This window comes from Coregonus lavaretus (assembly GCF_964263955.1).
Source record: "Coregonus lavaretus genome assembly, chromosome: 13".
Lineage (NCBI taxonomy): Eukaryota > Metazoa > Chordata > Actinopteri > Salmoniformes > Salmonidae > Coregonus > Coregonus lavaretus.
In genome coordinates, this window is record NC_140000.1 from 44,076,779 (window position 1) to 44,099,494 (window position 22,716).

The following is a 22,716-nucleotide window of genomic DNA, read 5'->3' on the forward strand; positions in this document are numbered from 1 at the left end:
AAACAAATTGTTCTCTATCATACGGATTACCGGGACGTGTACTCCGAGCATGTGCTGGCCAACTGGCAAGTGTCTTCACTGACATTTTCAACATGTCCCTGACTGAGTCTGTAATACCAACATGTTTCAAGCAGACCACCATAGTCCCCGTGCCCAAGGACTCTAAGATAACCTGCCTAAATGACTACCGACCCGTAGCACTGACGTCTGTAGCCATGAAGTGCTTTGAAAGGCTGGTCATGGCTCACATCAACAGCATTATCCCAGAAACCCTAGACCCACTCCAATTTGCATACCGCCCCAACAGATCCACAGATGATGCAATCTCTATTGCACTCCACACTGCCCTTTCCCACCTGGACAACACCTACGTGAGAATGCTATTCATTGACTACAGCTCAGCATTCAACACCATAGTGCCCTCTAAGCTCATCACTAAGCTAAGGATCCTGGGACTAAACACCTCCCTCTGCAACTGGATCCTGGACTTTCTGACGGGCCGCCCCCAGGTGGTAAGGGTAGGTAACAACACATCTGCCACACTGATCCTCAACACGGGGGCCCCTCAGGGGTGCGTGCTCAGTCCCCTCCTGTACTCCTTGTTCACCCATGACTGCATGGCCAGGCACGACTCCAACACCATCATTAAGTTTGCAGACGACACACGACAACGATGAGACAGCCTATAGGGAGGAGGTCAGAGACCTGGCCGTGTGGTGCCAGGATAACAACCTCTCCCTCAACGTGACCAAGACAAAGGAGATGATTGTGGACTACAGGAAAAAAAAGAGGACTGTGCACGCCCCCATTCTCATCGGCGGGGCTGTAGTGGAACAGGTTGAGAGCTTCAAGTTCCTTGGTGTCCACATCACCAACGAACTATCATGGTCCAAACACACCAAGACAGTCGTGAAGAGGGCACGACAAAGCCTATTCCCCCTCAGGAGACTGAAAAGATTTGGCATGGGTCCACAGATCCTCAAAAAATTCTACAGCTGCACCATCGCGAGCATCCTGACTGGTTGCATCACCGCCTGGTATGGCAACTGCTTGGCCTCCGACCGCAAGGCACTACAGAGGGTAGTGCGTACGGCCCAGTACATCACTGGGGCCAAGCTTCCTGCCATCCAGGACCTCTATACCAGGTGGTGTCAGAGGAAGGCCCTCAAAATTGTCAAAGACTCCAGCCACCCTAGTCATAGACTGTTCTCTCTGCTACCGCACGGCAAGCGGTGCCGGAGTGCCAAGTCTAGGTCCAAAAGACTTCTCAACAGCTTCTACCCCCAAGCCATAAGACTCCTGAACAGCTAATCATGGCTACCCGGACTATTTGCACTGCCCCCCCACCCCATCCTTTTACGCTGCTGCTACTCTGTTAATTATTTATGCATAGTCACTTTAACTCTACCCACATGTACATATTACTTCAACTACCTCAACTAGCCGGTGCCCCCGCACATTAACTCTGCACCGGTACCCCCCTGTATATATAGCCTCCCTACTGTTATTTTATTTTACTTCTGCTCTTTTTTTCTCAACACTTTTTTTGTTGTTGTTTTATTATTATAAAAATAAATGCACTGTTGGTTAAGGGCTGTAAGTAAGCATTTCACTGTAATGTCTGCACCTGTTGTATTCGGCGCATGTGGCCAATAAAATTTGATTTGATAAACATAACTATATAACAAATTATATGTAAATCATGAAAACCGTAATAATGCAATTTAGAAAGTAATATTTTATGATCAACCGTGTCAAACGCTTTGGATAAATCTAAAAAGATGCCAAGAGTGTATTCATTGTTAAAGGGCTGTAAATATTTTATCCACAAGTTGCAAAAGAGCCATATCTGTGGAATAGTTTTTACAAAAACCATATTGGTGCTCATACCAATTTTTCTAGGATTTTAGAAAAACATGGTAGTACAGATGTTGGGCGATAATTTGTAAAAGATCTTGGATCCCCAGATTTATAGAAGGTGATAACTTGACCAATTATGAAATCTTTAGGAACAATACCAGTTTGCATAGATTTGGTCAAGATATACAGTACCAGTCAAGGGTTTTTCTTTATTTTTTACTATTTTCTACAATGTAGAATAATAGTGAAGACATCAAAACTATGAAATAACACATGGAATCATGTAGACAACATATTCGTGCCATTATACTCCTTATAGTGTGCTTTAAAATATGGGTGTGTCTTGATTCTGAAATTAAAACAATCACATTCATTTATTCAACATTAAACCTACTATTCATATCTAAAAAGTACCCTTTTTGATTTGGTTTATTTTTAGACATTGTTTGGAACTACACTACCGGTCAAAAGGTTTAGAACACCTACTCATTCAAGGGTTTTTCTTAATTTTTTACTATTTTCTACATTGTAGAATAATAGTGAAGACATCAAAACTATGAAATAACACATTGAATCATGTAGTAACCAAAAAAGTGTTAAACAAATCAAAATATATTTGAAATTTTTCAAAGTAGCCATCCGTTGCCTTGATGAATGCTTTGCACACTCTCAACCAGCTTCATGAGGTAGTCACCTGGAATGCATTTCAATTAACAGGTGTGCCTTGTTAAAAGTTAATTTGTGGAATTTCTTTCCTTCTTAATGCGTTTGAGCCAATCAGTTGTGTTGTGACAAGGTAGGGTTGGTATACAGAAGATGGCCCTATTTGGTAAAAGACCAAGTCCATATTATGGCAAGAACAGCTCAAATAAGCAAAGGGAAACGACAGACCATCATTACTTTAAGACATGAAGGTCAGTCAATCCGGAAAATGTCAAGAACTTTCTTCAAGTGCAGTCGCAAAAAACAAATGTAAACTCTTGTTTGCAACTGTTGGACTAGTAATTACATTATTGTTTGTGTAAGCTGTGTTGTTGGCTAGCTCCTCTGAACAACACTATCCTGATGAGAGAGCACATTTTCTATGTCAGGCGAAATCGCGCCTCATTAGCTCATTGTTATGGATGTATCCAAATAAATATCACTAGAAAACTGCTAAAGCAAATGCAGCTACTGTTGTTATTTTGTCTGCACTGTTTGATTTGACACTAAGTTAGCCATAGTTGGCTAGCTAGCAAGCAAGGGATAAGAACGTTGCCAGCCAGTATGGCAATGGAACACCTCAAATTTGTCTCTCGGCCTGTGTGCACCTACGTGGTAGACTTTCATTCATAGGCTTGGTTGTAGCAACCTAATGATGGGTATAGGGAACATTAGAGTATCATGTAGGAGCCTAAACCTATTGCTGTGACATTGAACTGGATGAATGGAATATGAATGAGAGTCATCCAATATGCTGTAATAGAAATAAGGCCATGCTCATATAGTGAGTCAACCTATTTTCAGCCTTTTTATTTCCAACTCATTTTCTCATGCTCTCTCTTGTCTCTGTGCAGCAATATAATGAGAAATATGTTTGGAACATAAAATCGCAGTATCGAATTGCAATACATATAGAATCGTGAGAATCGCAATAGATATCGTACCGGCACCTAAGTATTGTGATAATATCGTATGGTGAGGTCCCTGGCAATCCCCAGCCCTACAGTAGCGGACTAGGCCCTGACAGATAACTCTGCTCTCTGATCAAGAGCTCCGACCTGACCTTTCTGTCACCCTCTTTCCTCTCTCTTTCTCTAGGGGGCAGTGAGGGGCAAGGTCACATTCTCCAGCGCTTTCCTGAGAAGGACTGGGAGGACAATCCCTTTCCACAAGGCATCGAACTGGTATGTAACTAACATAACTCTCACACACAAATGCACAATAGCCTACATATTTACCCGATACTACATGCATCATCCATACCTGTAGAAAGGCTGCATCATGAAGGGATCAACATAACCCAGAATCATTTACTGTTAATGTGTATTTATTGTCTCCCAAATAACCCTTATTCCAATATTGATTACCTAATTATTGTCTGTGTTTTGCCAGAGTCAATATTGAAGAATTCCTAAGTGTTCATTATGTTTTACAAGATTAATGCCTACAGCACAATGTGTTCAATGGTTATTCCTTGGCTTGCTTCTAGCCTATTTCTCACCCTGATTCAAAATAGTGGTGTAAGGTTAATAATTTCTGACACGTGCAAAGTTTTCTTAACTTGGTGTAGCCTAGTGGTGGAAAATAACTAAATGATAGGCTAAAGATCAGAAGTGAGTCACAGAGAGATGAAGAGTAGGGTCATGTGATATACCACACTGGGACATGGCACACTAATACTGTATGTTCCTCTCCTGTCATCACTCTCTCGTGCTTCCTCATCAATCTCTCCCTTCTCTCCTTCTATCCCTTTCACCTCATTCCCTTTTCCCTACTTCTTCCCTTCTTTCTCCACCCCTGCCCCCTTGACCCATTTTCTGTCGACCTCACCCTCCCTCGCTCCTCTTCTCTCTCCCTCTCTCCTTTTCTCTCTCAGTTCTGTCAGCCCAACGGATGGCAGTTAGTTCCAGAGAGGGAGCGTCCGTCGTTCTTCGTGTCGGTTCTGACCGACATCAACTCAGAGCGTCACTACTGTGCCTGTTTCACGTTCTGGGAGGGCCTGGACAACCCTCAGGTGAGAGACTGGCCACGCTGCTCCTCACACACTGAGCCAATGTCATTATGAACCAATAACCGTGTCCTTACAGCAGTACTGTGTAGCTACTGTGTGCCAACATGTTACACTGGCATCAAAGTTGTGGAAATTAGGCGATCTGTATGTGTATGTGACGTCTGTGATGTGACGTTAGATCTTTAATGATACAACAATAGAACATTTGCACAAAGTAAGCTATGTTCTGTAAACGGTTTGATCTTCTGTCTCTCCCTGTGTGTGTGTAGCTACAGAAGGCTGAGGCCAGTGAGGTGGATGAGGACGAGGTCCCAGGGCTGGTCCAGCCGGCTCAGGTCTTCGCCCCCAAGAGCCTGGTGCTGGTGTCCCGTCTGGACCACACAGAGGTCTTCAGGGTACGACGCACCTCAAAGCACTACTGCATGTCTCTGTCCGATACTCCAATTGCACATCTCATCTCTGTTTCTTGTTACAACAAAGAGTGTTTGAGACAAAACTCTAGGCTTGGTTTGGATGTATTTTTCTTTAGGTAGTAGATGTGTTCTTCACCAAAATAACCCCCATTTGTGTCATTTCACTAAAAGTCAAGGAAAGTGTGTGCTTGTCTTCTGACTGTGTGCCTCCCCTGTGCAGAACTGTTTGGGGCTCATCTACACCGTGCACGTGGACAGCCTCAGCGTTCCCTTGGAAACAGTGATCGGAAACCTCCTAACCTGCGTCATCCCCGTTGCTGGTGGTTCTCAGGTAAACACACCTCCTTTCACCATGCATACCGACTTGTACGTACTCTCCTGGGCTGTGCAACCCTCCCAACCAGCTAGCCTATTAGCTTGTTAGCCCCATCCAACCTGCTAGCATATTAGCTTAGCATGTTGGCTGATGCAGACTGCTAGCACATTATCTTAACCAACCTGTTAGCATTGTAGCTTAGCATTAGCGGGTGTGCAATGCTAACCCACAGTGCTGAGTCAATGCCGGGTCCTCAGCACAGAGGAGATGGCAGCATAGTAACCTACACACCACAGGAGGTTGGTGGCACCTTAATTGGGGAGGACGAGCTCGTGGTAATGACTGGAGCGGAATCAGTGGAATGGTATCAAAACATCAAACATGGTTTCCATGTGTTTGATGCCATTCCATTAGCTCCATTCCAGCCATTATTATGAGCCGTCCTCCCCTCAGCAGCCTCCACTGTAACACACTATGTATAGGAATAGCTACTTAGCTCTTGTATTCACCCTATGTGCACAATTTAAACTTACTGTTAGTCTCAAACTAATTCAATGATGCTACAGCATAAAGCAGTGTAACATACAGTAAACTAGTATACTAAATTGTGCACTTCTAGTATATTGGGCCTATACGTACATTTCTGTACATTTTGTTCCCTTGTGTAACATGCAATTGAACCCCGCTGTACATTGGTTCCTCCTGTGTGTTACAGATAAATGAATCCCCAGTATGTAGTTTAAATCTTTCGGTTCCTCAGGCCCTAGCCTGTGACTGGCTACTGGGCTGCTTTCAGGACCAGGTAACATCACCTTCCGGCAGCTTCTTACCAATCCGCTTGCCTCATTGTGATTTTATCTGTTTAGATAAACATGACGATTCTAAAAAGTATGTTTGTATTTCCTATAATCATCTCAAACCATGCTGATTAATATGCAGTTTGCACTAGTCTGCTTTTGTGGGATCCTGCATATTCCATGCTACATTAACCTGTCAATAATTTTGATCATTTGAGACCTTTTTAAAGTCAATGTATTGTTTTGATTCTGTGTGCCGTTGTTTGTTATGGATTGATCTGATGTGGTTGCCATTATTGATCTGTTATAGAAGTGCATAGACTTTTCACTTGGTGAGGAACACACTCACACACAACACACACACACACACACACACACACTGGTTCTCTGAGGGTGACCATATGGGGCACCAGATGGCCTCATAGCAGGCAGTGCAGTGGTCTGAATGAGAGACAGGACTAATCAGCATTAACACACACACACACTCACACACACATCTTGCAAACAAAAATAAACATACACTTGACTTACACAGATCTTCAGGCATTGGATAGTATAGCGCAGAGCGTTTTGTAATCTAACGGTGCATGAAAAGCTATGCTAGGTGTTTGTTACGTGTAATAGCAGGTCAAATGTCAAACTTCTAATGACACAGGCCTTTCTATTAGACTCAGGTCTAATGTTGGAGTTGCTAGGACTCTCCCCAGTCATGCCACGTCAACCCAACATGCATTGCAACACATCCCCTTTACTACTGGAACTGGCAATTATCTCAACTGTCAGATACGCACTCCTGGCATACAGAGCAGCAACCTTTAGCCCAATTACTGTACTCTGGACTATAAACGAGTCTAATATGGAACCTGCCTGAACGTTTGTGTGAATGCGCCTGCCTGTGTGATTGCACAGACAGACAGTCATTTACAATGATCTATTCAGTCTCCACAGTGACTTCCAGTTACCAGCCCAAGGACGTTCTGTCAATGGGCCAAGCTCCATAAATAACGTATTTATTTGATGTCCTGAAATATTAACTGTAAAACATGAACTAAGCAAATGTACCTTTTTAAAGTAACTTCACTGAAAAATGCCAAAGTTACACAAGTATACATTTTAATTCCTCAGTTATTTCACCCCCGAAGTCATGAACACCTCGTCTGACTAATTCGCCCATTTGATGTATGTACTGAGCTGTGGGAGCTTTCATTTTATGACAGCTGGTTTGACTCTGTGCCTTATGTTAATGTTGCCACATTCTCAGGTCATAATGCCACGCTGTTACCGTCTGTGTATATTTGTAATGTCATGTTAATGTTTTATTGTCATTATTTTGTCATGTTTTTGTTTGGATCCTGTTGTGTCTAATCCGTGTGTTCTCCTATGGTGTTTCTATCTCTCTCTCTCTCTCTCTCTGTGGGGTGCTTGACTTGTGTAGCCGGGCCAGGAAGAGAGAGAGGAGAGCTTGGTACGCCACCTGACCTACTTTATTCTCCTCTCAACCAATCAGCTCCTAGCTTTCCCTAGTTCTGTCGGAATCCTCCTATGTCTGTGTATTTCACCTACCTCTCTCTAAGCCCATCCTCCTCTCCTCCTCTGCCAGTCACAACGCAGACCTCTTAAGGGAAAACCAATCTTATCACTTTGATAAGGCTCAATCTGTGACCCAATGGCTGATCATTTCACAAAACTGTTATTGGTAGCCTGGAAAAATTCAAGGATATCTAATTGATTGTTGACCAGACGAGTGACGGTGAAATGGCGATCAGTTGGGTCACTGCGTTGATGTCTCAACAGCTCTCCCATTGCTGCTGCTGTAGAGAGCATGAGCTAACGCCAACCTTTCCTTTCCAGCTATACACATATACCTGGGCCCTGTATTTTAAGTACTTTGAGATGAAGATTTGGCTACATTAGATTCCTGCTTCTAGAATGTGTAAATACATGTGTATAGAACTACCTGGAAGTACTTAAAATACTTAGTATTCCTACCTGATGTGGTATACAGCCTCTGTAGGCAGATCCAGTTGTTTCTGTGTATTCTATTGTATTACTATGTGATGTCTGTCCTAGAGGCTGCCGTGGTTGGGTTTCTATGTGGTGTATTGGATGCTTTCTTTGACCTTGTGCTACCTGTCCTGTATGCAACTCTATGCTATCTGTCTTCATTTGCAGCCAAGACTCACTGTAATAATCATGCTGTGCAAATTATGCCTTAACTCATGTGGACTAACAGGCTTTTTCGGTCTTGCAAATACTTAAAAATCCAAAACAGTCATTGAAATTGCATGCAACATAAAGATCACACTTACAAATTATGGCAACGTATATCTTACAATAACTACTACAACTCTCTTGAGCTATAAATGTAATGTATGTGCTGCAATGTGAAGTTTACATGACTAAGATCAGATGTTTCATGAATGTTACAATCAACAACAAAAAATCTAAATCATTCTGTCTTTCACTTCCCTTCCCTCTGCGTCACATGGCCGTAAGAACTATCCAGTAACGCTAAACCAATAAGACATGATTAAACCAACACATTTCAAATGTTAAGACCCCCCAACATCAATCAAACATATGAACTCTGCCCTTTCCATACTTACTCAAAATGCAATGGAAATGTCCCTGTATGGACAATCTGGCATGTCGTTGGTATTTGACTCCCATGAGGTCCATTAATATAGTGGGCTGATTGAATCTGGTAAGACCCATTGCTATGGGGCTCTCAGTTCAGCATAGGTCAGTTCTCTCCTGTTCAGCTGTGAATGGCCGGTGACTGTGTAGTTCTAATGTACCTGCTAAACCCCTGTGATTCTCTCCATCTCTGATTTCTCCTCTCCTCTATACACTCCAACCCTCTGTGATTGTGCTGAAGTGTAGTTGCTAATCCCAATTTTTCCAAGAAAGGGCGTTCACACTATCTGTTCTCTTTTTCCATGCGTCCCCCTCTTTCTCTCTCTCTATAGAGGACTATAACATTGGGTGCGGGCGATCGACAGGTCATCCAGACGCCCATCAACGACTCCCTCCCTGTCAGCGGCAGCAGCGTAGCCCATCTCTTTAGACAGCTCGGTACGGCAAATCACAACGCAGTTTACTCAGCCCTGGACCAATGGGGTACCTTATGATCAATGACATGGACCAATCGCAGAGTCCAATGTTCTCTCACCTCGAAGATTGCCCTTTGAGAGAGAACCAGTTGTTTAATTGCTTGATGAATGCAAATCATAGGTCTATATTTGATATGAGTTAGGAGAAAAGGCCAAATACGCCTACATGTGTATATAGTAGAGTTCTACAGTGAGGGAAAAAAGTATTTGATCCCCTGCTGATTTTGTACGTTTGCCCACTGACAAAGAAATGATCAGTCTATAATTTTAATGGTAGGTTTATTTGAACAGTGAGAGACAGAATAACAACAAAAAAACGATTTGTATTTTAATGAGGGAAATAAGTATTTGACCCCTCTGCAAAACATGACTTAGTACTTGGTGGCAAAACCCTTGTTGGCAATCACAGAGGTCAGACGTTCCTTGTAGTTGGCCACCAGGTTTGCACACATCTCAGGAGGGATTTTGTCCCACTCCTCTTTGCAGATCTTCTCCAAGTCATTAAGGTTTCGAGGCTGACGTTTGGCAACTCGAACCTTCAGCTCCCTCCACAGATTTTCTATGGGATTAAGGTCTGGAGACTGGCTAGGCCACTCCAGGACCTTAATGTGCTTCTTCTTGAGCCACTCCTTTGTTTCCTTGGCTGTGTGTTTTGGGTCATTGTCATGCTGGAATACCCATCCAAGACCCATTTTCAATGCCCTGGCTGAGGGAAGGAGGTTCTCACCCAAGATTTGACGGTACATGGGCCCGTCCATCGTCCCTTTGATGCGGTGAAGTTGTCCTGTCCCCTTAGCAGAAAAACACCCCCAAAGCATAATGTTTCCACCTCCATGTTTGACGGTGGGGATGGTGTTCTTGGGGTCATAGGCAGCATTCCTCCTCCTCCAAACACGGCGAGTTGAGTTGATGCCAAAGAGCTCCATTTTGGTCTCATCTGACCACAACACTTTCACCCAGTTCTCCTCTGAATCATTCAGATGTTAATTGGCAAACTTCAGATGGGCATGTATATGTGCTTTCTTGAGCAGGGGGACCTTGCGGGCGCTGCAGGATTTCAGTCCTTCACGGCGTAGTGTGTTACCAATTGTTTTCTTGGTGACTATGGTCCCAGCTGCCTTGAGATCATTGACAAGATCCTCCCTTGTAGTTCTGGGCTGATTCCTCACCGTTCTCATGATCATTGCAACTCCATGAGGTGAGATCTTGCATGGAGCCCCAGGCCGAGGGAGATTTGACAGTTATTTTGTGTTTCTTCCATTTGCGAATAATCGCACCAACTGTTGTCACCTTCTCACCAAGCTGCTTGACGATGGTCTTGTAGCCCATTCCAGCCTTGTGTAGGTCTACAATGTTGTCCCTGACATCCTTGGAGAGCTCTTTGGTCTTGGCCATGGTGGAGAGTTTGGAATCTGATTGATTGATTGCTTCTGTGGACATTTGTCTTTTTATACAGGTAACAAACTGAGATTAGGAGCACTCCCTTTAAGAGTGTGCTCCTAATCTCAGCTCATTACCTGTATAAAAGACACCTGGGAGCCAGAAATCTTTCTGATTGAGAGGGGGTCAAATACTTATTTCCCTCATTAAAATGCAAATCAATTTAGAACATTTTTGTCATGCGTTTTTCTGGATTTTTTTGTTGTTATTCTGTCTCTCACTGTTCAAATAAATCTACCATTAAAAATATAGACTGATCATTTCTTTGTCAGTGGGCAAACGTACAAAATCAGCAGGGGATCAAATAATTTTTTCCCTCACTGTATCTTTTATGCCTTCATGTTTGATCATTTGTTAGAACTTACATTTGATGATCTTTACAATCCACACAGTCAGTCTTTCCCTGCAGGTAAAGTGAATACTGTACCTCTGTTATGTTGTCTCTCTCAGGTATAGTGAACGTTCTGTATCTGTTCTGTGCTGCTCTGACGGAACACAAGATCCTGTTCCTGTCCAGCAGCTACCAGAGACTTACAGACGCCTGCAGAGCACTACTGGCCATCATGTTCCCCCTCAAATACAGGTAGGTGTGTGACTGTGTGTGCATGACTGTGTGAGTGTGTGCGTGACGGTGTGTGTGTGTGGTTGTTTTTGTATGTGTTTTTCATTGTAAAATACATTCATAGGTGTCTTAATGTAGTGAATTTACAGGGATTTGATTAACAAGATAGTGGTCTGTTAGTTTGGGAAATTTTATGATTTCCTCACACTTATCATATCGTCTCCTAATCTGATTCCTGGTCAATCTGATGCCCTCTTGTTTCCCTCCCGTCAGTTTTACGTACGTCCCCATCCTGCCAGGGAAACTCTTGGAGGTGCTGAGCACACCCACGCCTTTCATCATCGGGGTCAATTCTTTCTTCCGTTCCGAGACCCAGGAACTGGTGGGTAGCATGACCGTATGTCCCAATCTACAATACTTCTTTTGATTTTATTTTCTATATAATGTTTATATAGTCTCGTCGGTCTATGCATCTGTAAAGCCTATCTGATGACAGTAAAGACCTTCTTCGTTCTGTGTTGCCCCCCCCATACTTTGACAGACTGTAGTACGATCTTGATTACTAGATATAATGTGTTTGTCAGTTCTCTGGGCCCCCTTTCCTTATCTATAATTAATCTCACTCCACAACCCAGACCTCCTGTGTTCTAGCAATCGGAAACCTCTGTTGCCTTAGATTCCTCTCAGCACTAACACAACGGTCTTTGTAAACCGTGCCAAGGTATACCTGACATGTAAATTAAATATATTTTCTTCCATATTCCGTGGAATGTTGGATGACTTTGAAAGAGTTTCCTGTTATTAAGGACAAACTAATGATTTAAGATGAATAATACTAATAATACAGTTTGTATATCGCTTTTCATTAGTTATCTCAAAGCTCTGAGGATTTTTTAAATAAATTATATACAATATAAACAACATACATTTAGAATCAAGGCAGGTGAAATGGCAACAGTGGGCTAGGTGCTAAATACATTTCAAATTGGGACTAGGACTATGAAAAGACAGTCATTAGTCTGTTTCTGGGGTCTAGGTTAGTGTGCATTAAACTACATGTGGTCCCTCGCCATGCTTTGTTATGTAATGACTTTAACAACGGACTGCCTGTCTGTATAATATAGTATACTATACAGTCACATGGCTTCGATAGATCGATTGATGATGGAGTGTAAGGGGTCAGGAGTGAGAGGTTATCGCCTTGGCAACCCCAACTGCCTGTTAAAAGGTACATTTCACTGCTGCAGTAGGTAAAGTGCTGTAATGAACAGCTGTTGACAAAGTGTTTGTGTGTGTCTGTGGCGCTGTCAGTCACTACCGTTATCATTCAGCAAACTTAGCGTCATCTACAGAATGCAGTATAGTGCTTTCTTATGAGATCTATCAAAGATATCGTACTGACTGAGCCGCTCTTGTGTGTTGTGTTCTACAGTTGGACGTGATCATCGCTGACCTGGACGGAGGCACGGTGACCATCCCTGAGTGTGTCCACATCTCCCTGCTCCCCGACCCCCTCCTCCAGCAGACCCAGACCGCCCTCTCCATGGTAACCACCATGACAACAACACTCCCACCCTTCAGACTTCTACACCTTCACTTCATACAGCTACATCAGCGTCACCAATACCAATACAGCACGATAACCCAACACAGGGACTCACACTACCACATTAACCTGAACCATGTACAGCTATAGTCGTTTAACAACAGCACAACACTGAGACTTTGATCTACTACTTCCACACCAACTGAACCAACTCTTTGCCAGCACAATCTGGAAATTCATCTTCTCATCTGTAGTTATTGTTCAAATAAGATCCATGTTATGTAAAACGAATCAGATTTCCTGACTGGGCCTGCTTATCATTGGTATCTGCTGGCTGGTTTATGTTTTTGTTTGCATGTTCCTACGTGGAGTAGAGGAGAGCCATGCCATAGCTTTCCCATCAATAGCTACAGCTGACAAATAGCAGGAGATGTTATTTATTGAATGACTCATTTGATATTGTAAGCAATCATGTGTTTGTGGGAAATTCCATTGTGAGATCACAATCTTAAATTCTAATTGTAAGAAATCGGAATTACCATTACACACCCCTATAAAACAATATAATATTTTACAATATTTAAATTACGCATGAGAGACAACTATAAAAACAATGCAGTCATAAACTCTTCATGAGGATATGTCTGTTTTAGTTTCAGAATTGGTGTGAGTTTGTACGTGCCAGGGTGAGACGGGGCTTACTGTAATGCACAGGTCCAATAAAGAATTATGAAAGAATGGATCTTCCCAGCTTCAATGAATGAAATGATACTACAATCTGCAGCCAAACGAGGAGTTATTTGTTTGCCTGAATGACATTGGCATTGATTCCCACAGCCCAAACATAGTGTGTGTTTGTGTTAACAGAGTTGGACCAGAGGGAGAAGATTAATCATAGAATCTGACATGCTGTCCCACATGAGAAATATTTGGGAACATATTATTCCCTAGATTAAAATGTCTTCCTCCCCTCATTTCTTAATCAGGATAAGAGTCAAAGTTGTATGTTTTAAGATAAAGGGACATTTTATATGGACTTGCATAGATTTCTCAGAATATTGCCGGATAGACATTGACCGGAATTGCTCAAAATGCACATTTCACTAGCCTTTTGGCACTTTTCTTAACCATTATAGAAGAAAAACATTTGTGGTTGTTTTCTGACACAAGTCTGGGGTAAATTATATTTTAGTACATGTAACAGTATACAGTGTTTATGCTTTTGTAATTATCCAAGGCTGTCTGTCTGTCTGTCTGAGGCCTATGGGCTTTATCTCAGGCCGGTCTCTTTGATCTCTATTGGCTGGAGGGCATGAAACATGAGCCATACTCAATCTGCACGGTTATTAGTCAATCTGTTACGGCAAGACTGGAGAGGAGGGAGGGAGGGACATAAATGAGGAGGGAAAGGCGAAAGAGAGAGAGAATGAGGGTTAGGCTGTTAGTGTCCTCTTGGTCAGAGGGACAATGAAAAGGACCTGCTCCTAAACCAGTATACATTTTCATTGTCCTTCATTACCATGTTTAAACATTCCTTGATGTTTGATGAACAACAGTGGAAAGAGCTAGGTACCAGCCAATACCTGCTCTGGTGAGTAATAGGGACTGTAAAGTTGTTCCATCTCAGAACAACCAGTCCTGTGATGTGACCCGACCCGACCCATTCTACAATACAATATACAGGCCTCTCTCTCTTCCCTCTGTTCTGTCCTCCTTTCTTTCCTTCCCCCGTCTCCCTCTGTCCTAACCTGTGTGGGCCGTAGAGACTTGTAGTGCTGGCCCGGTGACCCTGCATGGCTGGAATGGGAGACTTGGGCTGGACCAGAGCCCTGTAATGCAGGGAGCATTTCACTGGAAGTCCTAGTCCTCTGTTGAGTCAATAAAACACTTTGTGTGACGTGTATGCACACATGCGTCCTTCCATAACCAATGAAGCACAGTGTGTGTGTGTGGTTTTGTGAATGTGTGTGTGTGTGTGTGTGTGTGTGTGATTGTGGGGTCCATTCTGCCCTGCATTTGTCTGTCTGCACTGTCTGTCTCCGTATGGCGCCAGCTCCAGGACCCATGGCCCTGTCAGTCTGGATGGGTTCTGACCTGCATTGTCAGGGAAAGGACACATTTCCCCAGCCCCAGTTCCAGCCTCAGCCCCCCAGCCAGCTCACATAACATAACAGGACTGAGTCTCAGTGACCCTCACCCAGACCAGCACAGAGAGGATAATTGCAGAGCGTGAAAAGCGATAGGTTTTGCAACTGGAGGGATAGTTAACTTTTCTAGATGATTTAACAAATTATGTGGGGCGGTGTGTGTGTGTGGAGGGGGGTGGTGGGTGAAGGTTGTTACAGTGATGCTTCTAGAGATAGTTTGTAGCAACCGTTGGATGTTGGCTTAGCTAGGTACTCTGCTGCTCTCTTAACGATTAGCTGAATGAATTCACCTCACAATCCCCAAACATAAATAGGACTTTGAATAGGAGATACTGCAGCTAATTTAGTTAATGGGGGTCTGCTGCTTAGTCTGAAGCCACATCTGTCTCATTTATGAGAGGGGCTTCTAAGAATTCACATCTTCTTAAAAGCCACTGACATCATATTGTAATTTATGATACCCGATGAAGCAGTGTCCAAAAGCCAAAATATAGCAGCAGTTGCTGTAGGATTTATGTACTGTATAATATTGATGAACTGAACGGATGTAATGAGAAGACTGTTAGATGATATTTCTGTCCATGTTGTTGTAATGTGACTCCTGCCATCTTGTGTTTGTAGGTGTTGGACCCAGAGCTGGAGATAGCGGACCATGCCTTCCCCCCTTCCTCCACACAACCCTCCACGCTCAAGGTCCAGGTAATGTAGAGCCCCTCTATCCTCTGTGGAAAGTGTGTGAATGTGGGTGTGTGACTCAACAAATTATTTAAATGTATGCACTCGCAACGGAAAGTCGCTCTAGATAAGAGCGTCTGCTAAATGACAATGACGTAACTGCGAGAAACTCCCTGTCCCTTTGTTTGGGGCAACGCTCCATCAGCAGCAAGGTCTCTGGATTTCTGAGCTTTCCCAGGCTTACTGTCCAGCTGTCCCGTACTTTCCCCTCAGTATGTTATAATTCCCTATCTGTGTGTTGCAGGATAAGGAGATCCGGGCGGTGTTTCTGTGGCTGTTCGGCCAGCTGTTCCATGGCTATCGCTGGTGTTTGCACATCATCCGGATCCATCCTGAACCAGTCATCCGCTTCCATAAGGTACACATCACCCTCTACCTCTCAGAACCTAATTCCTAAGGTGATATATTACGTTGTGTTCATACTAACCTAAAACTAACTACGGCCTTTATGAACATAATGGAATAGATCACTTTGTCTGTCTGGAGGAGAAATACATTTTGCTCTAAACAGACCTGCAAACTGTCTGTTTTGAGTCTAACACTTAGAGTGGAACCCAATAATCTCAGGCCTGACGAGTGTGTGTTTTCCTCCAGGCTGCGTTCCTGGGCCAGAGGGCTCTGACTGAGGATGACTTCCTGATGAAGGTTCTGGACGGTATGGCGTTCGCTGGGTTCATATCGGAGAGAGGGCCGCCTTACAGACCCACAGACCTGTTCGATGACGTGAGTGTCCCCCCCCCCACACACACACACACACACACACCTTCCCAATCAGTGGGAAAGAAGGAAAAAGTATTCTAACTTCCTGTTTCTTTTCCTGTGTCTACAGCTGATAGCCAATCAGGTGGAGCGTATTCGCCAGGAGGAGTGCAGCCCGCACAAAGTCATGAACCATATCAAGGAGCTGGCCGAGCAGCTCTTCAAAAACGTATGTTGTGCATAAAAAAATTAAAAACATATTTTATTTATTTGATTTACAGATGTAGGATCTTAAGAGAATTTATGCTGATGCGCTTCGTGATTTACGTAAAATTCACTGAAAACCCACACTAACGTGGTTATTTTAACACTATTGGCCAGGGTTGTGGGTTTGTTTCCCACGGGGGGGCCAGTATGAAAATGTATGCACTCACTAACTGTAAGTCACTCTGGAAAAGAGTGTCTGCTAAATGACTAAAATGTAAATGTGAGCCACTCTGATAGGCCTACATATGATCAGATAGCCACAGTAGCCTACTTGGCCACTGTTATAACTGTAACTTGAAGCGGATACAGCCTCAGTGTTCACAGTAAACACGCGCCAGAAGTTGCGCTCAGCAGACCTGAAATTTGTTCTGTGCCTAATTTCTTTTGAGGGAACATTGCTTGTAGAGTATATTGTTTAAAACAATGTCTAAAAATGAACAAAATCAAAAAGGGTACTTTTGAGATTTTAATATTAATAGTTTTAATGTTGAATAGATTCATGTGTAAAATTGTATTTCAGAATGTATCGATACTCCATATTTTACAGTATTCTATAAGGAGTATAATGACACCAAGGTGTTGTCTGTATCATGTACGGTTTTTGGATCATTGGTCTTACAGGAGGCATGCATAGGTCTAAAAAGGGCCTGAAATTTTCACTTTCAGGATTTTCTCAAAATGGTTTGTGTTACAATGTACAAAGAGTATCAAACATCCTTCCTCCCAATTAAGTTTCTATGAACAATCTGAGATACCAAAAATATTTTCGGCCAACGCTGGCATGGAATCGCCCTATTGCACTTTTCATGTAGCCTACTTTTGGCCAGCTAATAGCCTAACCACCGATCAAGTAACTTTATGGACTAAGTGTTCAAATCCTGTTGCTGTGACAATATAGGTCAAATTAAGATCCTCCATCTGTATGTAATGTAGTAACTAAAATAACAGGAGACCACTTACCAATTTCTTTGCGCTTTCTCCCCCGTTATGGTCTCTCACCTTTTATTCTCTCCCACCAGGAGAACCCGTACCCTGCCGTGGCCATGCATAAGGTGCAGCGGCCAGCTGAGAGCCCTGGTCACAATGACCCCAAGAACTTGGCCATCTTTCCCCCGCTGGACGATGTCACGGTCCAGCTCTTCATCGACCATGCCGCCGCCAAGCTCAAGACCGCCCCACCCGTGGTCAAGGCCGAGCTCAGGGGCATGGTGCCCTCAGGACCCCCACTGGGTGAGTGTGCCAGGCTGGGTGGGAAAGACTGAGTGGAGGGGGTCGATGGGGGTAGTGGGGGGTGGAGCGGTATAGGCATGGGATGGTGGGATTAAATAGATGCCGTGAATGGTCAGTTGAAAGACTGATGCAGACATTCCTTTTGGGTTGTGGGTTAGAAGTTAGCAGAGATGCCAACATGAGATTGTGTCTGATGGATTGGCTTGATGTCTGGTCTAAAGAGGCTGATCCAGACACACAGTCCAGCAGACGACCAGACAGTTATTTCTGCAGTCCACCAGACTGTCCTCCGGTCTACCAGACTGTCCTCCGGTCTACCAGACTGTCCTCTGTGTTAGGACAACCTCTCTGTGACCCATCTATCTCTCAGCATGGGGTTTAATTGAGCTGTATTCGGTGTAGATTCAGTGTAGACTGATGAGTGTGATGTAATAACCCCTGAGTCGTGTTGCTCCTCCAGGAGACATCGTGGACAGGCATGGTCATGTCCTGGCTAACAGTGCTCGCAGGCTGGAGGTGGTCAGGAACTGCATTACTTACATATTTGACAACAAGATGCTGGAGGCAAAGAAGGTGAGAGACAAGGCCACAACAGCATCTCTGTGCTCGGCCATTTTGGAATGATAAAAGTTGTTTGAAACTCCTTAGATGTTAAGAATTTATAGCTGATTTATAGCTAGTTTAGAGGTTTGACCTACATGATAGTCTAGTAACTTTTTATAAAAGCAAAATGAAGTTCCTGCAAATAACACCTAACCATAAAATCTTCCTAAAGTTGGCATCTCCTAATATTGTTGTCCTGTGCTGCGCCCCCACCCCTAGCTGATGCCAGCGGTACTGCGGGCGCTGAAGGGCCGGGCGGCCAGGGTGTGTCTGACCCAGGAGCTCAACCAGCACGTCCTGCAGAACCGAGCTGTGCTGGATGACCAGCAGTTTGACTACATCATCCGCATGATGAACTGCACCTTACAGGTACATGCAGACGCCCCCCCAAAATTCTCTGTCCTCTTATAGGACAGGGCGGCGCACAATTGGTCCAGCGTCGTCCAAGGTAGGGGAGGGTTTGGCCGGCAGGGATGTGGGTTCGTTTCCCCACGGGGGGCCAGTATGAAAAATTAAATAAATAAATAAACATGTATGCATTCACTACCTGTAAGTCGCTCTGGATAAGAGCGTCTGCTAAATGACTAAAATGTAATGTAAATGTAATAGTCAAAGTTCTATTGTATTCCAATCGGGTTCATTACATAGAGCGGCTGTATTGAAGGAGTTCAGAAAGCAATAACTAACTCCTTGGGACTTTTTCAAAACAGTACAAGGCTACCTATTTTTGCACTGCTATGGAGGCTTTTATATTTTCACATTATCATACACTGAATAATGTAGCCTAATCTGTGTTGTTTGCATGGCTGACATTGACCTCTATTCTCTTTCTACTCAGGACTGCTCCCACATGGATGAACACGGTATCGCAGCCGTCCTCCTTCCCCTGGTCACGGCCTTCTGCAGAGTAAGTCTACAAAACGTCACAAACACAAACAATCCTTATTCAACACGAAGAAACAAATAATTGTCCTCAAAGTGGTCTGTTTCTAAAGCTTCTGTGTGGCTGTGTGTTTGTGTCTGGCAGAAACTAGGCGCGGGCATCACCCAGTTTGCCTACAGCTGTGTGCAGGAGCACATGGTGTGGACCAACATGCAGTTCTGGGAGGCCATGTTCTACAGTGATGTCCAGAACCACATCAGAGCCCTGTATCTGGAGGTAGACGAGGGGGAGCAGCCCACCCCTGTAAGAACAGACCCTAAAACTTCAGAACAAGCAGAACCTTTTTAAGCTTATAGATGCAACTGTTTTTAAGCTAATGCTCCTGTATATTAGTATCAAACACAGCAATAAAAACATAACCGAGGCTTTTTCCTTGATAATAGTACATAGTCCTTGGAGTACATTCTTACATTGACCCCATCTGACGTTTCCCCTTCCAGTCCCACGGTCAGCAGGAGTCTGGTCCAGCAGCAGGAGGTCAGGAGCTGCTGGGTGCTCTGGAGTTGGCGTCAGAGCAGAGCAGGCTGTGGCCCACGCTCAACAAGGAGCAGCAGAGTGAGCGCGTGCAGAAGGAGGAGAGCACGGTGTTCAGCCAGGCCATCCACTACGCCAACCGCATGTCCTACCTGCTACTGCCCCTGGACACCAGCAAGAACCGCCTGCTCAACAGGTCCGGGATTGGGGACGTGGAGAGTGTTAGCAACAGCTACGTCACCAACAGGTACACCAACAGGTGAGGGGGACACACACACACGCGCACACACACGACAACAGGGAGGCACACAGACAAACAAGCACACCCAACAGCTTCATCACATGTTAGAAACAGCTTATCAAACTGTGGGCAGCTTTGTAACATCTTACAATGGAACCAGCAACAAAATGATGCCTAGGGATAAGACTTTAACTTTGAAGTTGAAGCTCATATTGGTCATTCCTAAGATGCCTTTGTTTTTTTTTTAGCATTGCTGGCAGCATGGCGGAGAGCTACGACACAGAGAGCGGCTTTGAGGACGCTGAGAGCTCTGACGTGGCCAACTCCGTGGTACGCTTTATCAATCGCTTCGTAGACAAAGTGTGTAACGAGAGTGGGGTGACCAACGAGCACCTCAAGGCACTACACACCATGATACCAGGTAGGAATCTCAATTTTGTGTTTTCGGTGCTCATGTTGTGAACTTTTCTTGACAGATCATTGTTGTATTCATTAGGCACTAAATGGAAGAAAACGGACTGACAGGGAGGGATTCCCTGAACTTGTCCAATAAGAAACACTTGTTTTAGTTTTCCGTCGCAAAGCGTTTTGCTACTGTGTGCCCTAATGAATATGACCCAGGTTTTCTAGACAGTTCAAATTGTGTATTAGGAGTGAGTGTTAATTAGTTTCTCTCCCCCTCCTGTGTTGCTCCACAGACATCGTTCAGATGCACATAGAGACGCTGGATGCAGTCCACAGGGAGAGTAAGCGACTGCCACCGATCCAAAAGGTAACCAATTCCTTATTTTACATTACGCTGGACAAACACCACGCAGAGCCCCGCCCCAGGCCAGCCCCGCCCAACCCCCTCTCCACCAATCTCTGCAGCTCAGTGTCACAGTGCCACGCCCACGGCAGGTACGTCTGTCCCAGCAACAGCACCATGTGTGACTCACACTACTATGCCTAAGCAGTGCATGCTGGGTAATGTAGTTCCCCTCCTCTCAGAAGCTGGGGTCTCGTTCAGTTGGAACTAAATGGGATAATTTTTTTTGAAAAGGAGGAGGTACTATCTGACTTTGTCCAATACGAAGAAGAACGTTGATTTTCTGTTTTCATTGCATTTTCTCCAGTTGGTGCCTACTGAACGTGAACCTGGTAGATGACTACAGCCTGAGCAGTGCATGCTGGAGATTGTTGTTCTAGGTGACCTGGTTGACTACAGCTTGCGTCACTGACTCTTGTGCCTTCAGACAGAAGGGTGTAGTTTGGTCTGGTTGTTCTGTGGAGTGTTCTGCCAGCAGTTGGAGAGGGATGGTAGCTTAGCATGGCATCATCTGCATATCTGTTGTGTTAATGGAAACTTAGCAGTGTCCAAGCATATGCATCAACCAAGAGCTCAGGGATGCCCTGTATCAGATATCAGTCCAATTAAATCTCACCTTTTGTGAGTTTTCTGTGTTTATCCCATCTTATAATACCTCAGAGAGCGCCTCACATTTGACCTGATCCCACCTCCCAGAATGCTCTCTGTTTTTTCTGCGTGAGCATTCAGATCATATGAATTCCAGTTAAACCCTCCGAAGGAGCTGCACCCAGGGCGTCAGGTGTTACACAACAGAATTTGAAATGGGTTACAAAACGAGTGCCTTAATTAATTTTCTATTATGAGTGGAGCTGCTCTGTTTGGTGTAGTTGCCCCAGCGTAGGCCTCTCCAGTGTTGCTGGAGACAGGAAATGATGTCAATGCTCTGAGCCAGATGGTCTATTGGTCTTTGACAGAAACTAGACCTGCCACTCTTCATACTTTGAATACCTCTCAAGGATGCTTTTAGATGATTTTATGAGAAAAATTTGAGGAAATATACAAATGGTTGTAAACATATTACCTCTTTCTAAGGGGAAAACTCTAAACCACTCAAAATTGCCATAATATGATACCGGTCTTAAGAGATTTCAATAGTTTCATATCGAACTTTATAAACATAACCACGTACAGTGAGGGAAAAAAGTATTTGATCCCCTGCTGATTTTGTACGTTTGCCCACTGACAAAGCAATGATCAGTCTATCATTTTAATGGTAGGTTTATTTGAACAGTGAGAGACAGAATAACAACCAAAAAATCTAAAATGTCAAAAATGTTATAAATTGATTTGCATTTTAATGAGGGAAATAAGTATTTGACCCCCTCTCAATCAGAAAGATTTCTGGCTCCCAGGTGTCTTTTATACAGGTAACGAGCTGAGATTAGGAGCACACTCTTAAAGGGAGTGCTCCTAATCTCAGCTTGTTACCTGTATAAAAGACACCTGTCCACAAAGGCAATCAATCAATCAGATTCCAAACTCTCCACCATGGCCAAGACCAAAGAGCTCTCCAAGGAAGTCAGGGACAAGATTGTAGACCTACACAAGGCTGGAATGGGCTACAAGACCATCGCCAAGCAGCTTAGTGAGAAGGTGACAACAGTTGGTGCAATTATTCGCAAATGGAAGAAACACAAAATAACTGTCAATCTCCCTCGGCCTGTGGCTCTATGCAAGATCTCACCTCGTGGAGTTGCAATGATCATGAGAAAGGTGAGGAATCAGCCCAGAACTACACGGGAGGATCTTGTCAATGATCTCAAGGCA

General features: G+C 44.0%; 1 protein-coding gene across 11 annotated transcripts in view; it reads left to right on the forward strand.

The window, feature by feature from the left end:
- The window catches only part of LOC311140662 (myotubularin-related protein 5-like), a 71,107-nt gene that overhangs the window by 27,512 nt on the left and 20,879 nt on the right, over nt 1-22,716 (forward strand). For 3 of the 11 annotated variants that reach the window (XM_084175819.1, XM_084175826.1, XM_084175821.1), the window contains exons 2-23: nt 3,661-3,746; nt 4,439-4,576; nt 4,843-4,968; nt 5,207-5,317; nt 6,018-6,104; nt 7,535-7,564; nt 9,069-9,174; nt 11,103-11,235; nt 11,488-11,611; nt 12,647-12,760; nt 15,529-15,606; nt 15,887-16,000; nt 16,237-16,365; nt 16,472-16,570; nt 17,628-17,838; nt 18,299-18,411; nt 18,661-18,810; nt 19,280-19,348; nt 19,469-19,627; nt 19,825-20,117; nt 20,348-20,520; nt 20,798-20,871. In XM_084175819.1, coding sequence (XP_084031945.1) covers nt 3,661-3,746; nt 4,439-4,576; nt 4,843-4,968; nt 5,207-5,317; nt 6,018-6,104; nt 7,535-7,564; nt 9,069-9,174; nt 11,103-11,235; nt 11,488-11,611; nt 12,647-12,760; nt 15,529-15,606; nt 15,887-16,000; nt 16,237-16,365; nt 16,472-16,570; nt 17,628-17,838; nt 18,299-18,411; nt 18,661-18,810; nt 19,280-19,348; nt 19,469-19,627; nt 19,825-20,117; nt 20,348-20,520; nt 20,798-20,871 — 2,717 coding nt within the window. The remainder of the gene's footprint in view (nt 1-3,660; nt 3,747-4,438; nt 4,577-4,842; nt 4,969-5,206; nt 5,318-6,017; nt 6,105-7,534; nt 7,565-9,068; nt 9,175-11,102; nt 11,236-11,487; nt 11,612-12,646; nt 12,761-15,528; nt 15,607-15,886; nt 16,001-16,236; nt 16,366-16,471; nt 16,571-17,627; nt 17,839-18,298; nt 18,412-18,660; nt 18,811-19,279; nt 19,349-19,468; nt 19,628-19,824; nt 20,118-20,347; nt 20,521-20,797; nt 20,872-22,716) is intronic. The other 8 variants (XM_084175822.1, XM_084175823.1, XM_084175824.1 and 5 more) reach the window with 8 other exon arrangements.